This window comes from Neodiprion virginianus, chromosome 5, assembly GCF_021901495.1.
Source record: "Neodiprion virginianus isolate iyNeoVirg1 chromosome 5, iyNeoVirg1.1, whole genome shotgun sequence".
In the NCBI taxonomy this organism is placed as follows: domain Eukaryota; kingdom Metazoa; phylum Arthropoda; class Insecta; order Hymenoptera; family Diprionidae; genus Neodiprion; species Neodiprion virginianus.
In genome coordinates this window covers 15,995,047-16,012,196 of record NC_060881.1, presented here as the reverse complement: position 1 = coordinate 16,012,196, position 17,150 = coordinate 15,995,047, and the positions used below count along the sequence as shown (strand labels likewise).

The following is a 17,150-nucleotide window of genomic DNA, read 5'->3' as shown; positions in this document are numbered from 1 at the left end:
ACAAAGAAGAAAGCGAGGATCAAATGTTTTTAAGTCTAAATCATATATTCGGAATTTTGGGATAATTTGATGAGTATAAACGTTGGTGTTCACTCTCGGGTAATTCTTTATCGAAAAGACAAGTAAGTTGATTGAAAATATATGGAAATAGTATCTGATGAAACTCGAAATAAACTATATACATTGATCGAATAGAACTACTATAATCCTAGGTTCTAAAAAGGTAAGGCTTTTAACTGCGCTTCAAAGGTCACAAAATAATTTTGACACTGCCTAAAGTGCCCACACCTGGTTAATTCCCCTGTGAGTTATCACTTCAAGTTTATTTTTAACTCAATTGTGTATTGAATTAGTCATTACTTTACTTTAATTACGCATTCTAAGAATTAATAATGGGAATTTCAATTTATTTTAATATCATATTGCAAAAGTAATCACTACATAAATTTATTATTAATTCATAGAAATTTGAAAATGTAGTGAGCAATTGCTTCAAAATTTTATTAGTATTACGATGTAGTAAAGTAAAAATCACGTGGTAATCAATTTTTCCCGCAGAACGGACTTTAGTATTGTTCCACATTTTAGCAAATTATGGCCACGGTAAGGTCTCAAAAACATGGTAAAAATTCAAAATTTCAGCTCAAGGGTGGTAAAAATCATATCTAACATCAATGTACTTTTTTCAACAATAATATTGTACAGCGTAAATCAAACAAGACGGAACCCCTACAAATAGTAAATCTTTCACGAGAATAATAAGAATGAGAGGTTTTCATTTAAAAACCATAGGTTTTAGCCATTAAATAAGCTGGGACCCGACACCTCATTTTTTCACCCGATTTTTCGTAAGAAATCCGAAATATTTTGACTTAAGCAATTTTTCGTGAAGCGTTTTCGATCCAAGGTATTCAGGCGATCTTTTTGACAAACCCTTTTAATTATACATATAGTTAACGTTCTATTAGGGGGATTATTTTATTGTGGTCGTCTCTACCTCACCTATCAATTCTCTATATTCAAACAGCTTCTGATGATCAGATCTTTCGGAATGGGCTGCAGCGTACGCAATTATGTATCAGCTAACCCTAAACTACTGGCATATATAGTTAAATGTCAAGAAATCACGTGCTGTAAATTCGTAGATTATAAAGCCTGGTCTGATTCAGGATTTTTTGATCGGTATGCGGTCACCAGTTTCATTAACCTCACCAGGAGGATAAAAAAAATTTGTGTCTAACACTTTACGATTTTTCACTTTATTTCATGCACTTTAACTCAATCATAAAAGTTTGTTTTTCTCTCCTAGACCGATCCACCTCCATGTGGATACTATTATTTGTGCTAATCTCATCGTGAAGAAATATAAATATGCCAACTTAGACTGGAAACGCGCAGTCATAGCTTTTCTTTCGCTTAGCCGGTTGAGGGGTAGACATAAATTGTGTTGGTGAAAGCAAAACACTGTAATTTCTTTTGAAAGTACTAAATCCACGCAAATATTTACCGTTCGTTTGTTAAAATGCGTGTAATTTAAATATGTTGTTCCAACGATACGTGATTGATTTTTTTTTAAAGTACCCGACACTCAATGTTAGGTTGTATATGGAATAGAATTAAATTATGTCATAAATACAGTTGATATAGCTGCCCATCTAGGTTATACTAGGTAATGTATAAGTTGTTCCATATGTGTTTTTATAAATATATCTGTAGTAATTTATGTGAAATTGATTTAATTGAAAAATGATGAGCGTAAAATTGGTAACGTCAAGATAACGAATTATTTTTTAAATAACAATTAGTTGACAAATTTGGAAAGGTCAGAGATGCACTTGGCTGTGACGTATGGGTTGATAGACCACTGCCATCAGGATGTGACCTTGGAATAAATCTAATGTGAATTTTTCACTAGTTCCCTCCGTTTTTATAAGTAAGAGTTCAAGAGTCCTAACGATCTGTTCTACATATAACGTTTGTACGAAAATTGAGGGAAAAAGGCATAATTTGTTTGATTTTTTTTTGATAATATCTTCGTTCCTATTGATTTTATAACTAAGAAGGTTATGTAAATACAGAAAAATAAGAAAATTTTCTCACGAAAAAGATTATTTACAGTTTTTTCACAGAAGCAATAATTTCCACGAAAACTTGGAATGAAAGTCAGTACTCAAGCAAACACTACTATTGTACTCCATTCCACAGTCAGACGGGGGTCTCAAAGATGAAAAATACATAAAATAGAAGTTACAATTTCGAAGGTACGGCAGGAATAGACTGAATAAATGCAATGTTCTTAGAAGAAACCTTGAAGTGAGTAACTAAGCTCTTCGCTTTCTTTTCGTAACCAAATCGGATAATATGCCAGTTTTGGTGAGCTCTCAGTCGATGACGAACGTATTTTCCAATACGTAAATAAGATTCAGTGTAACATGAGAAACAAGTTGTGTTAAAAATGAACAGTTTGTGTTTATGCAACGAACTGCTCGGAAATGAAAACTCTGTGACGGTTGAGCGTGGATTCCTGAAGTTAATTGAAGTTAATGCCGGGTAAGAGGATGGAAAATGGATTCCTTTCGTCCTGTTACTTCAATTCCAGTGCATATACAATACCGTAAAAATTATAGATGAGATTTCCGCGTTAAAGCTTTCAAACGGCAAAGTTCTTCGAACAATGCTGCCAACTCCTTGGCGCATAGCACGCCAAAAAGCGGAGTGCGGTCAAACAAACTAGCTTTCAATTTAAAACAGTCTTGTTTTATTTATGGAGATAATGCGGATGAGAAAATAGAAAACAGGAAGCGCAAGGGCTTCAAAAGAAAATCAAACACGTTGCTACAATCATCTTGAAAGAAAATATCGTGAAAATGGCACAGAAAAGAAGTGAAGTGAAGTGAAAAGACTGGAAGTGACCAACTGGCAAAAGCTGTCGACTCTTAACTGGACTCATGGGGTACCAAACGCCCCACTTGTGAAGACAAAAAATTTCAAATAGTAAAAACTAATGTATTTTTCCGATCTTTTGTAGTTGTCAATTAATTTTCCATGTTTATTATTATTTTTTTTCACGTTTAGTATATGAGGTATTTCATGCCAACTGAGAGGACATTTTCCCTGACCCCTGCTAATTTGCTTCATTATTTTTTAAATGATTTTAAAACCTAAAAAAAGCACTCACCATTCTTTTCAGATTTTTCGTCCCAACCATTCTTTTTTAAAAAATGTTACAAACCCTTTTGTGATCCTAAAAAAAAAAAACGCCATTTTTTATTTTTTTACAAAAATTCACATAATTTTTGGGTCCCAAAACAAACATTTTGAGCCATAGTTCAGAGTGGAGAATTGATTTTTTGTATTTTTTAAATATTTTTTTAGAGGAGTAACTTTTCTTATTTTGTATTTACTATCTAGTAATAATTCCTAACGGCTCGGCATTTGCCAAACTAATGGATTTCTTCAATTGAACAATTATTTATAATCGAAATAGAATGCTCAATTTTTCTTTTAATTTTTCTGGAATCGGCTTGGACGATAAACGTCTTAAGGAGGTTGGCTCGCCTTGTCAAAATGATAAGAATGAGTTAAAATTTCTCAGGAATATACGTCCATAGGGATTACGCATCTGTGAAAAATTTCAAGTCGATCGTCTGCATGGTTGTCCTGCAATTAATTATTGAAATCGTACTCGTATACATGGGCGACGATAGCAAAATCGTACGATATTTCATGAAATACTTCATAACTACATAAAAAATGGTAAGAATGTACTGAAAATAGTTCGACGTTTATCGTCCAAGCCGATTCCAGAAAAATTAAAAGAAAAATTCAGCATTCTAACTATTTCGATTATAAATAATTGTTAAATCGTAAAAATCCATTAGTTTGGCAAATGCCGAGCCGTTAGGAATTATTACTAGATAGTACATACAAAAATCAAATCTCCACTCTGAACTATGGCTCAAAATGTTTGTTTTGGGACCCAGAAATTATGTGAATTTTTGTAAAAAAAAATAAAAAAATAGCGTTTTTTTTAGGACCATAAAAGGGTTTGTAACATTTTCAAAAAAAGAATGGTTGGGACGAAAAATCTGAAAAAAATGGCAAGTGCTTTTTTTAGGTTGTAAAATCATATAAAAAATAATGAAGCAAATTAGCGGGGGTCAGGGAAAATGTCCTCTCAGTTGGTATGGAATACCTCATATACATAAATTGGAAAACAAACTACCTAGTCATTTTTGCAAATTAAAATAACCAGTACTTTTCGCGATATGAATTTTAGTGGTTAGGGTATGAGACGTCCCAGTATACCAGTATTACCAGTTATATTATGCTGGAGGACGGTGCCAGCTATGTGTTAAACAACGCATTACTTATGAATCTGTTTCAGTTGAAGCTGAAGCCAAATACCACGATGTTTGCTTTGTTAACTGTCATGCTTTAACTATAGGAAACAGAAAAGGTCACCTTCTGGATGCTCAAATTGTTGTAACGATGAAACTCATTTATTCTTACATGAAAAATAATGACAACTGCCACTTTATATTGAAGAAATTGAAAGAATTATTGGAACATTATAAGTCAGCCGAAAAAACAATGAAGGAAACACTTGAAGAAAGATACGGGGATAGAGTCGCTTTTTCCAATAACATTGGAAAATTAACCATTGTTTGTTTATGAGACGTAGACTACGATTTGAACAAAAAATGGTATGAAATTTGAAAACAGGATTTCCAGGAAGACCAGTTTAGAGTTCCAGCAGCATCTATAGCAATTATTTAATGCAATATTTGTTCAGTAGCCTGCAAAACTGAATGTTATCCTCAAAGCTATAATATGTTTGATGACATCAATGGTTTCATTCTTAAAGCTTTTTTTCGGCTCAGAAAATTATTTTGAAGGATAAAAAAGGGAAACGAGAGCTGAATGAAACAAAAAATGACCTTGAGTTGTCGTGTTCTCAAATCTGCAAACAATCCGCATTTAGCAGCAGAAAAAGTATAACCTTTAATTATAATAAAATGTATACATTCTGACAGCTGCTTTTTCGAATAAATTAAGGTTTTTGTCATAATGCATTTCAACACTTTTTTTTTTATATACAACTTATATGCATTCAATATGTCTCTCGTTCAAAATATAACTCACAGGTTCTTTTTGTATAATAAAACAGTAGTATTTGCTTGTATTGTGACTTTCATACTGAGTTTTTGTAGATATTATTGCTTCTATGAAAAAAACTGTACACCATCTTTTACATTTGAAATTTGCTCAACTTATCATTTTTAACCTCTGTAGTTGTAAAATCCTTATCCAAACTTAACTAATCTGAGCACTGTCAAAAGTACTGTCTACAACAGATCGCTGGAAACTTTTCACAGCATATTATGAATGATAAAAGGTAGGTGTACTAGAAAATTTAGCTCACTTGGAGTTACTCCGACGTCACATCGATTTTTCAGCTAATAACAATACTATAAATGAAGCGAAGCATACTCACTTTGCAATCGCAATACCTGCAAATTTCCAATTAATAAGGTTGCGAAAGGTTGGTACCTTGCTTCATTGATTCGTTGCATTGACGCTACAAATTTCAACTTCGTGAAACTCTTACAGTTTCATGGGTAGATGAGTGCAGTGCTCGTGGATTCTGTTTTCAAAACATTGAATTCAGCACATACGTTGTCCATTCCCCAAAAATGAATGTGTCCTTTCTTTCACATTATACACCAAGTGGATGATATTACTATGTACAGTTTCTTTTTATATATGTATACTTGAATCTCTGTGGAGATTACCAAGTTGTGCTTCGAATAAAATATCATTCAACAGTTTTTCACTAATTATCCTTTGATCAAGTCGCATGTTGCGTAATTTGGCCGCAATATTACGACCAATGGCGTCATACTCGTCTTCGACCACAAATGAGTTATTATGTGACAACTTCAATATTTCACCAGTGTCATTTGGCTCTTCCGATCTCCGCCTGCGAGGTATTGGAGATTCAGACCATTCGATCGGCTGATCACAAGCTTCGTCTGATCCGGGTGGGTATTTCTCCTTTGAGAAAACAATAAATTAATTATTAATTGTTCAAAGTAAGGAAGGAAAAGTTCAAATTATATGAGTCATCTTTAGTGTAGCCAAAAAATCGAAATGTGAAATACTTCAAGTCTTGAGACCTTTTTTAGAACCAGAGATAATTTTGTTTCAATATTTTCCAATTTGATTCAAATCAATAACACCAATTAAACCCGACTGTAAAGAATTCCAATACTGTAACATTATAAAGGATTTTTGGAACTTAATCTTAAAGGTCGAATGAATGGCTTATTTGAAATTCATAATCATACATAATGAACAATAATTATTACCGAATTATATAGAAAATTATTATTGACAAAGTAGAAAGGATATATCACGGAAGTATTTGATATTCAGTCAAGTAAATAATTGACGTGATTTATTGATTAAATAGTAGCATCGATTTGTATTTGTTCGTAATCATTCAAAATATGATGCAGAATTTCATGAAATATTTGATCGAATCAAAAATAAGACTGTATAAAAAATTTTTATCATATGGTAACCAATGGCTGTAAGTAACAGTCGCACAAATTTCCAATGATTTAATTGGGCAATACTGAAGAAATTGTAGCCACAGCATTTGAAAGGTAGCTTTTCAGAAAATGATCTCGAAACCCTACCAGCAATATTTACAGATTTACTTCACCTTTATTATTGTTTTAGTTCTATTTTTTATTTTCCAGAGCTCAATCACAAGTTGAATAAAACTCAAAAATTCCAATCAATGAAAATGAATTTATCAGGGTTGATTAATCTTCAAAATTTTAAACTTTATAAAAAAATGAATCCTTGGTTTCGTGTTTCCCTAAAACGTATAATTATGTCGGTAGAAGTTTACTGTCTTGAGGATCGTAAAAAAAGGACTCTTTGAGCCACATCATTAAGACCAAAAAATTCACCACTATTACATTACTACAGCAAGCTTAATTACAATCTTCGAATCAAAGATGATAGTTTTTATGCTCTGCATGTGTATTTCTTCAAGAACCACAAACCAGAATTTGAGAAATACAGCCCCTGCAGATGAAGATCACTATTAGGAACTTGTGAACAAAATGTGCAATGCTGAATTGATCAAAAATTTGAAAATGTTCTTCTTAGCATTGCTCGGACATTGGCTGAATACCTTTGCAACGTGGCCTTCTATTTGCCCAATTTTAAGAGATTGAAGTATCACTTGCATTTTTACCTCGTTCTTCTTTTTTTAGTAATATTATGAACGTAGATATGTTGTGCGTGATAAAAGTGTGATCTCATAATATAATATAGAATCAGTCTTCAAACGGTTAGGGCTGTTCAGGTAGAGTATGAATACACGAAAAAGTTGTATTGATTGACTATACGTACAAATGTGCAAATTTGTTTTTGAATCAAAACAATATTGGTTTTAGTAGAAAATCACTATTTCTAATTTCAACGAATCTTAGCATTTTCGATCCTCTAGAACCCGAAAAACAGGTTTTTAGAGAAATGTTGCTTTGTCTATCAGTCTGTCCGTCTGTCCGGCAAACTCCCGCAATGATCTTGGAAACGGCTCGATGAAAAAATCTGAAACTTACAGGATCTTACAACCAAATAGTCAGCATGAAAAATTGCCATATCCTGTTTAATTTAAACTTGTGATTTTACCGAAAATGAATCTATTTTTCATGTTTCACCGACAAACCTATACTTTTTCTAAATAAACGGGTGTTTTTCCGAGTTTACTTGTTTATTTAAATAATTTTTTTTTTTCTCATACTATTGAAGATGTTGTTTTTCTTCTTTATCACTTGTTTTTTTTTTACCTTTCACTGAAAACCCTGTACATTTTTCTTTTCGTTCAAAAATATCGCGAAAGTAACTGTTTTTTACGGTTTTTTTTTCCGCTACGGCAAGTGGAAATGGATTTTATTCATCTGTAGGAACACGTCATTGAATCTGAAATAGCGGTACAGAACCCAAAAAATAAAGTTTCGACATTTCTGAGAGTTGCATAATTTTTAACAAAATGGTCAAATTATTTCTTTGTAGATGAATGTTGAATTTCCCCATCTGAAGGGAAATGTCGTTAGGTATTAAAAAATGTATAGAAGGTGAAAAAAAGTCATATTCAAAATATGGACAATAGTTACGAAATTTCGCTCATTGATCTTCAAACTAATTTTTGGTAATCAAAGTTCTTGTCAAGGTTCCAAGTACTTTGTTTTTAAAATAAAAATTGGATTCAAGATGAAGCCATCGACCACCTTGTTTTTTGCTGATAAAAGATTTCAAGTCCAAGATAACATCGATTCAAAATTCTCAGATTTCATAAACTATCGAATTTGAACTCTTGACAACTCTGCAAAAGGACCAGAAAAATTGTGAAAAAAATCGGGGAAGGTTTTATACTCTAATATCGTATAAGAACAGCTCAGGAGGGGAACAATATCAAAGGCGACAAGGTTTGAAGGTGACCTAGGACACATGGAATGTCCTACTTTTACAAAGGAATGAGCATCCCAATGACAGTCAAATTGTCGTGAGTATCTGCGATTCACTTGCTGTTTGATATAATGATTTCAGTCCTGTTGCTACACAGGCACGTGAGGGTATGCAAAAAAAAGTTTTTTTTTTTTTAAACGTGCCTCAAAATTTAGGTAGAGTATCTCGAATAGAATATCTTAGCCGAATATGAGCTCATTATATTGATATTTAGAGGCGCCTATTTTATTTTTTCTATTTTTCGTGTGATTAAAGCGTAAAAAAAACTCGGAAAATTGTTGAATTTTTTTTGCACGTAAACGGCTCTACTTATAAATATTTAAATACGGATTTGCAAATTTCATGGTTTATAAAAAAGTACTGAGACATAATTTTCCCAACTCTAATCGATTAAGAGATATTCAAAATTACTTAATGTTTATAGGTATCTCTTATCGGTTAGAGATAGGAAAACGTTATCTCAATACTTTTTTATAAACCGTGAAATTTCCTTTACAAATCTGTAATTTAGATATTTTAAGTTAAGCAGTTTATAGAAAAAGAAATTCAAAAATTTCGCTATTATTTTGTGTTATTTAAATGGAAAAAGGAAAAAATAAAATAGGCATTTCTGAATATCAGTATTAAGAGCTCATATTTGGCTGAGATATTCTATTTGACATACTTTACCAAAATTTTGAGGCACGTGTGAAAAAAAAATTTGTTGGCCCACCCAACATGGTCTATTGTATAACGACTTTGGATTAAGTTGGAATATGAAAGATAATGCATTTAACAGAAATTCGAGGATCTACACATAAATGGAATACTAATGCCAGTAAAACCTTACACTTTTGTAACATTTCCTATATCCTCTCTTAGTTCTGACGATTTCTGGACAGGAGTCAGCAGTCATGTCTATATAAACAGTGGCAGGTTTCCTTTGATTCGATTTTGTTTTAATTTTTTCAATCAAAAACGGGTGTACTCTCTGAAAGAAGAGAACTGCTAGATTAATACTTCATAAATAAATGAAAAGGAATGGTCATACTTTAAACATAATAATGAATTATAAGTGTATCATACTTTGACGTGACTAAGAAAATTCCCAGTTGATTTGAGGTTCCCGTTGAGCAATTTCTGACACTGTAGACATCTGACTGTGACATTCGTCTCCTGAACTCTGATTACGGTGAAGAATTCTCCATCCAGGATTGCCGGAAGTCGTACCGGAGTAAGTGTTGCATTTGGCTGAGAGTTTGGTTGAATTTGTATTAACGGCAACGGTGTTGACTGATGCTGTGGATGCATACCATCGTGACTTTCTTGAGAGTCTATTTGCTGCTGCGGCTGCGACTGTTCTGTGACTGATTGAACCATTTCTGGTTGTTGGTTAGGAGCATCGATCATACAAGAATCAAAGCTTTCCATTTTAGTCTCGGTGTACCTCTGTGTAGAAAAATTGTCCATCGTGTAATGCAGATGAATGTAAGTGTTCTGGAGGATAAAACAAGTGCAGGACGTTGTATATTGAAAAGTTAAATTTTTTTTGAGAAGACGGCTTATTTATAATTTTAACCTGCACTACGATATCACAAAACAACGTTGTTCACTAGAAATACAGTAGAATACAATCATTTATCTATTGAAGTTTAGATAAGCAGGTAGATAAGGCTGTTCCAAACACATCGAGAATCTAAATCAGATGATAGATGAGACTACGACCATGGCACTGACCATAGGGCTCTATAACTATGAGTATGTACAACGAGGCGTGCGTTTTGAAACTGGCTGCCAACACCATCGGTGTTGATGGCCAACACTAAAGACTACCTAGGATAAAGGCAGAGCTAACTCACGAACTCGGCAGTGCAAGAGAGATAAAAACATGTCGACAACACTGGAAGCTAATTTTGGAACGCATCAGAAATTGTCGAATTTAATGGACTCGACGCGGCCATCTAGAATCCGAAAAACAGGTTTTTAGAGAAATGTTGCTTTGTCTGTCAGTCTCTCTGTCTATCCGGCAAACTCCCACGATGATATCGGAAACGGCTCGATGAAAAAATCTGCAACTTACAGAATCTTACAACCAAATAATCGGCATGAAAAATTTCCACATCCTGTTCAGCCGGACTCGACGCGGCCATCTTGAATGCAGCTACAACCATTTACGATAGGTGCGTTCCGATATTAAATCCCAGTCCTGTCAATAATCTTTTATCTCTTTTGCGCTGCCGAGTTCGTAGGTAGCTCTGCCTCTATCTTAGGGAGTTTTTAATGCTGCCAGCTAATTTCGAAACGTACCCTAAATTCTTGCAGGCACACATATCCTTCTTAGTCTGGATTTTCAAAACTACTGCTGCCGCAGTATTTTACCTCCGTGAAGTTGGCCCCCCGAAGTTATTATTTTTAAATCTAATTAATGCAATTCGTTTGAGAATCGTTTGAGAGGGTTTGAGAGTAAAGAAAAATCGTTTGAGAGTTAATAGTTTTTCCGGAAAATTGATTTTAATTTTGGGTGTGAAGTTGGCCCCCATATTTTCTATCTCCTCAAAAAATGGACTTAGACGTTTAATTTTTTTTTTAATCTTTTGAGAATCGTTTGAGAAGATTTGAGAGTAGAAAAAAACTGTTAGAGAGTTAATATTTTAATTGATATTCCATAATTATTGAGTGATTGATTTCCCCATGATTTCCCCTAGTTTCCGAGCACTTCCGGCCTGCGTAATGGATATGCGCGGTGTACATGCGTAGTGTATCTAAAATCAGCTGGAGGCTGGTCGTGAGTGTTCTGCGCCGAAGAAACTGGCGTTTCTGTTTCATCGTGTGTTCTCCAGTAACAAAATCAATTAATCCTTCAAAAAATTGAGCAACATTCCAACGAGAGCAATAATGTTCAAAGAGCGAAAGAACTTTTGGAATAAAGTCGTATAATAAATTTATCCGACGTTTTCGCACATTGAATAATTATTTAATATCAATTAAAATATTAACTCTCTAACAGTTTTTTTCTACTCTTAAATCCTCTCAAACTATTGTCAAACGATTAAAAAAAAAATTAAACGTCTAAGTCCATTTTTTGAGGAGATAGAAAATATGAGGGCCAACTTCACACCCAAAATTAAAATCAATTTTCCGGAAAAACTATTAACTCTCAAACGATTTTTCTTTACTCTCAAACCCTCTCCAACGATTCTCAAACGAATTGCATTAATTAGATTTAAAAATAACAACTTCGGGGGGCCAACTTCACGGAGGTCAGTATTTTGCTACCCAGTTCTTAACCAATAGGAGAGTCATGTCGCAGCGACAGTTCCCGGAAATTCCAGAAATTAACCGCTGGAATTCGGTAACGAAAATACAGCTAGACGCACAGTCAATAGTTTTGGGTCGCCAAATACCGGTTAAGCATTGGAATGCATTGGAATACTCAACTCAATCGCTCGTTTCAGATAACAGGGATTAATTCCTCAAAAAAAATTAATAATTATGACCACTTGCCTTTTGGAATGCCGAACTTCGCTGAGTGTGGCTCTGCTGAAGTGGCGCTGCGTTGCGATAATGACGAGAGGGGAAATGTGGATTTTAGTGCGACCAATGTTATTTAAAATTACTGGAAATATATTTTGAAGTATTTATTTTTTCAATAAAGCGTTTACAAATACTAGATACTGGATAATCATTTAAAAATTAGATTGGAGATTTGGAGATGGAGGCCAAAACTAATGTTGTAAACAAAATGGAGTATTTTAAGAACGTGACAAAGATTACTTGTTCAGAATTTTTATAACTTTTGAATTCATAGCGTTATTATGTGCAAATGGCAAAGTACCGAAAGACTAGGTAAAGTCTAGAGTCTACAGGTGGGACCTGAGGTACGAACCAATTAGAGTAACGTTATATGAAATGGAAGTTTTATAACTGGTAACAAAGTAATTTTAAACGTCAGAGAACAAAAGGATTATACCACAAAACTGAATCGTGAACAAGATGTCAAATCTGGAGGCATGTAGCGGAGGAAATTTTGAGTGCAGGGGGACGATTGTGTAACTCAAATGGAGTAAAAATGTTAAAAGTGAGCGACACACGCAATTTTGTAAGTTTTACTAGCGTGAAAATGAGAGACTTCTCACGTGAGTTTGTTTAGCAAAAAATTTCTTGACGAATTCTGAAGTGCGTGGGAGATAGAGCGGTAGGATGAGAGAGTAACGCGCGGTGGTACGTGCTTCGTTGTATACATGGTGTAAGGAGTAAGGTGTACTACAGTGCAGCTTTGAGGACAAGCCAATAGAAAAGTTTCGCTCCTTGACGTCACAACAGGCGGTAAACTCAAAACCGTTAAAAGATTCCAAGGTAGATTAGAATATTACACGTGAAACGTTGACTGAATTCTTCATTTCACGCATGGCGGAAATGTGATGACTTTCACTTCTACAGGTTCCACCATGATTCTTGTAGTCCTGAATCGAACAGTTGAACATTTTATTGAATTCGTGAAATGATGCGAGTCAACGCGATGCGTGACCCACCGCGTTTGTTTATACGTTTATTGAAGTTATAGTTAAGGTTATGTTGTAATTTGAACGTGCGCATGCGCTGTAGGCTTATTATGACTTGCTGTGACGTCAACTGACGGAATGCGCAAACTTGTACGAAAATTCGTTCTCTATCGAGTACACCTCACTCCCTAACACCCTGGAAGTAAGAGAGAAGGAGACGAAACCCGGAATATAAACTTGGGCCAGATTTCAAGGTAGAGTTAGTAGTACCTAATTTTTCCACTCATTCCATCTGTGTTATTTGGTCGTTCAAATATTATGATCATTATGTGTTGACCAGGTGTTGACAGCTGCCTGATTTACATATTTCGAACGACCGATGAACAGGAACGCGGCGAGTGGCGGAAATCGGTACTACTAACTCTACGCCAAAAACGGGCGCAAGTTTTACTGGTACGCAAGCTTGAGTTTCGTCTCCTTCTCTCTTATTTGCTGCTTACACCAGGGTTGTATACAATGATCGTATATATATGTGTAGCGATTCAACCTCAAAAGTTTAACAGCGTTATGGCTGATACCGCGATTGCTTTGAGGTTCATAAAGTTAGCACTCAAAGTCAAGATAATCGACTGAAAGTAGTTAAGATCGTTCCCGCGTGGCTTGAATATGAGGAATATCACTCACCCTCGTTTGCGCGGTCTCTCGTTTTTGAAAAAAATCATTATAGATTTAGACTCATAGATTTCAGAAGCATTGTCGTACCAATCGTTTGCGCATCGGTTGGCGCAGCCAGCACCACGAACTAATTGAATAGAAAATATCAAAATTACCAGTAAAAAAAATTATTTTTTCTCATTTACAATATTTGCTACATACCAGAATGAATTACCACGCATGCGCCGAGAGCGGTTCAATTCCGGACGTTCCAGATTCCAACCAGATACACCGTACCAGGACCGTAAAAAATGTAGTAAATAGCTAAAATAATGCGTTTCTATTACTTTAAATCGTTCACGTAGTTTGTGCGTCACCCAAAACTGAGGAATATCACAACAATTCGTTTGCGTTTTCGTGCGGTGTTAAGAAAAAGTGGAATGAACACCAGGTTCTGAATTTCAGCACCCATGCTCGTCAAATATTGATCACATATGAACCTAGTTTGGAAAATTGCAGTCATCTTGTTGCTAGAATCGTTTGCGCGTTGTTTGCGTAAACAGCACCTGCAACAATTATCCAGAAAATAACAATGTCGAAAAATTTAAGGTTCTGAAATTCGTTCATACATATTTGGCCTTATTGTACTTCTAGAAAGTATGAATACACACAGCCATTTAAAAATATTTTTTTTCGTAAGGTTTAGTTGTCAAGTTATGGGCTTGTAGAGAATTGGTTCTGCAATTACCATTCCAAGAACTAAAAAGTTGTACGCTTTTATTCTGCTAACCGAAAGCCTTCTTGTAAAAAGAACTAGTTCTAGCGTTGATTCTCATTGTAAAATTGTCAAAATTATAGAATGAAATCGTTTTTCTTTTGTTACAATGTTTCTTCATTTATTCATCCCCATATGAGACATAGGCAATACGTGTATCCATGGAACGGAACAACTCCAGAACTCCATACCTACGCCATGCTAGAAACCTCCCAATTCGTCATAAAAAAAATTATACTCACCAACTGTCTTGACAAGGTGCGACGGAATGTTATCAACAGAATTCAGAATCAAGTAAATCCTCTTAAAGTAATGGTCGATTTATTTCAAACTAACGCACAGCGACACAGCCAAACACACTCCGGCACAGTTCAGGGGTACTGGTGGAACGGATGAGAGTACCATACACAGACGCCAGTACACTGTCAGTTAAATTAGGACCCATAGGTACCAGGTTAATTATAGGGATACTTATAATGACGTCATGACCTATAATTTACTGATTTGTTTTAAAATGGAGAGGATATAGTTACTGGAAGAGAAAAATAATGCTTTAGGTTCAAATATCAAACTTATAGTACATTAGGTATTATAGTAGAGTAGCTCAAAATTCACCTAAGAATTTGGCGATCCTGCGTCGACACAGAGACAGCTTGACACAGTTTGCGAGTTGTATTGATTGAATTGTTTTTTGTCGTTTTAAACCGGAAGCCCATAACACTTTCTTGAGTATAGACAGCCTACCGCTCAGAAATATCCAAAATTTCATCCAATGTCCCATATTACGAAGATTGCATCGCACCGACCAAAATCGGTGGCTTCTAGATAGTACGCTGGCTCACTTAAAGTCGTTCGGAAATTCGGATTTTTGTATTACTTAGCGTTCGGCACGTGTTGCAGGATATTCTTGAAAAAAAAATCTACGAGAGACAACGCTGGATTTGTAGGGTGGCTTTGGGAGGCATTAGCGTCGCATGGTTCTGTAAAAAAAAATTAATTCAACAAATCATTATAACTTACTGTTTGGCATTTAGTTAATTTCTCCAATTATTCACTAAAACTCAAAGCAATACGATCGCCGGACATTTTAGTTGGCTAGGGGCTACCCAGATCTGTGTACTTCCGTATTTCGGGTGTTCCTATGTATGACATTATAGCTTACCAGGCATATGAAAACAAATTCGAACTCACTGGTGATGAGAGAAATTAACGACAACAGAGTCAGGGCGACTAGGTGGTCTAGTGGAGTAAGGCTCCGGTTAAGCATCTCTAGACGTCAGGTTCGATTCCTGGCTCCGTCGTTAATTTTTCGAAATCACCAAATTTTTGAATTGTCAATTTTATTACAGCTTACCGCTTAGCATAAATTTTATAACATTTATAAAATAAGATAGAAGTATAAAATATATATGCCGAACAAATTAACCGGATACAGATTTGTTGCAGACAATAAAATACAACATTAGTAAAAGAATTATACTCTACTGTTCGGCAATGGTCTTTAATGACTCATTTTAATATTTTTCACTTGAAAATGTTGGTCCTGAACATAATCATTAGCTATGTTATTCGTAACTACTACAGAATGATTGTATTAATCTTCTTTCAATTGAATCAAATGAATAGTTAGTTATTTCACGTGTAGGAGGTCAACTAAGGTACACCGAAAAAAGAAATGCAACTCCCAAACATTTAACTAATTAAGGAGGGCTTTCCCGCTTATGTATTTATGTCCGATGGTAGTGATATTTTTACATATCATGACCTACTGTACGACGTTTGTTGATTGTTCTTTATTACATGGTACAAAGTCAAACAACATTAACGTTGAATACTATATGTTATAATACAATCGTTGCAACCCCAGAGAAGTCAAAATGCATAAATAATTCTTCTTTACCATTCGTTAATATTGTTACATAGGGTGAAATCACCAGTCTGACCCCCTTTTAATGATCTAGCAGTCATCATAGATAAAAGATGTTTATAAACCTCTTATGTCTTGAAAAAAGAATAAGGTTGCTGCGTCAACCAACATTATTGTAAAAACAGTCTTGTTTCAGACTTTAAACTAGAAACACGTTCTCTGCTATCAAAGCTTTTCCACAACATTTTATTTGCGCTTTTAATTTGTCTCATTAAATAAGCTCACGAATCCTTATTAATTTTTGCAACGTCAAAGAACGTTACACTGGTGTCAGAAGCGGGATCTTGAGTTTTTCTTGAGTCAATTCAGTGCGTGAATTAATTATGAGCAATAGTCGTTTGACACGCTCTCAGCGAAGGGAAAGTTGCGGAGATGATCCTTGTATCACGGAAAATCCGCGAGTCCCTGAAACAGTATCTACACCTTCAGTGGTCCCTCTTCCTGAACCTTCGGCGGTCTCACTCACTCAGATTGATCTGCTAAGAATCGTGAATCAACAGCAAGAAACCGCCGAACGTCACCAACAACAACTAGTTCAACTACTCAAAGACCAACAAGAACGTTCGGAACGTTCGGAAGCTAGTCTACACGAGTTGTTCCGGACAACTGTTGCGGCTCTTCAATCAGTTTATCAGGCGAACGGCTTTGGAGGACCAGCCGTCACTCCCCGAGTTTCCGTAGTTGCAACTCCAGTTCCCTCTCCTGTTCCTTCTCCTGCTGTTCAGGAAGTCCAATATCCAGGACTTCCCCAAGATGTTAACAA

The 17,150-nt window shown here is 35.1% G+C and overlaps 1 protein-coding gene across 2 annotated transcripts; it reads right to left on the bottom strand.

The window, feature by feature from the left end:
- Positions 1 to 3,930: 3,930 nt before the first annotated feature.
- LOC124306084 (uncharacterized) lies at positions 3,931 to 10,383 on the bottom strand. Of its 2 annotated transcripts, none has more exons than XM_046766244.1 (4): positions 10,363 to 10,383; positions 9,616 to 10,026; positions 9,380 to 9,520; positions 3,931 to 6,057 (listed from the first exon to the last, which is right to left on the bottom strand). In XM_046766244.1, the coding sequence occupies exons 2-4, from the start codon at positions 9,997 to 9,999 to the stop codon at positions 5,761 to 5,763; spliced, it is 822 nt and encodes a 273-aa protein (XP_046622200.1). In that variant the 5' UTR covers positions 10,000 to 10,026; positions 10,363 to 10,383; the 3' UTR covers positions 3,931 to 5,760. The 2 variants fall into 2 exon arrangements, with proteins under 2 accessions (XP_046622200.1, XP_046622199.1); XM_046766243.1 differs by lacking the exon at positions 10,363 to 10,383 and adding an exon at positions 10,109 to 10,333.
- Positions 10,384 to 17,150: the final 6,767 nt, after the last annotated feature.

Coding starts and splice junctions, on each gene's coding strand:
- LOC124306084 (XM_046766244.1), bottom strand. CDS start 9,999: ATGGACAATTTTTCTACACAGAGGTACACCGAGACTAAAATGGAAAGC. Junction 9,521..9,615: donor ATTTTCTTAGTCACGTCAAA/GTATGATACACT, acceptor CTCTTCTTTCAG/AGAGTACACCCGTTTTTGAT. Junction 6,058..9,379: donor ATAGGAAATGTTACAAAAGT/GTAAGGTTTTAC, acceptor GTTTTCTCAAAG/GAGAAATACCCACCCGGATC.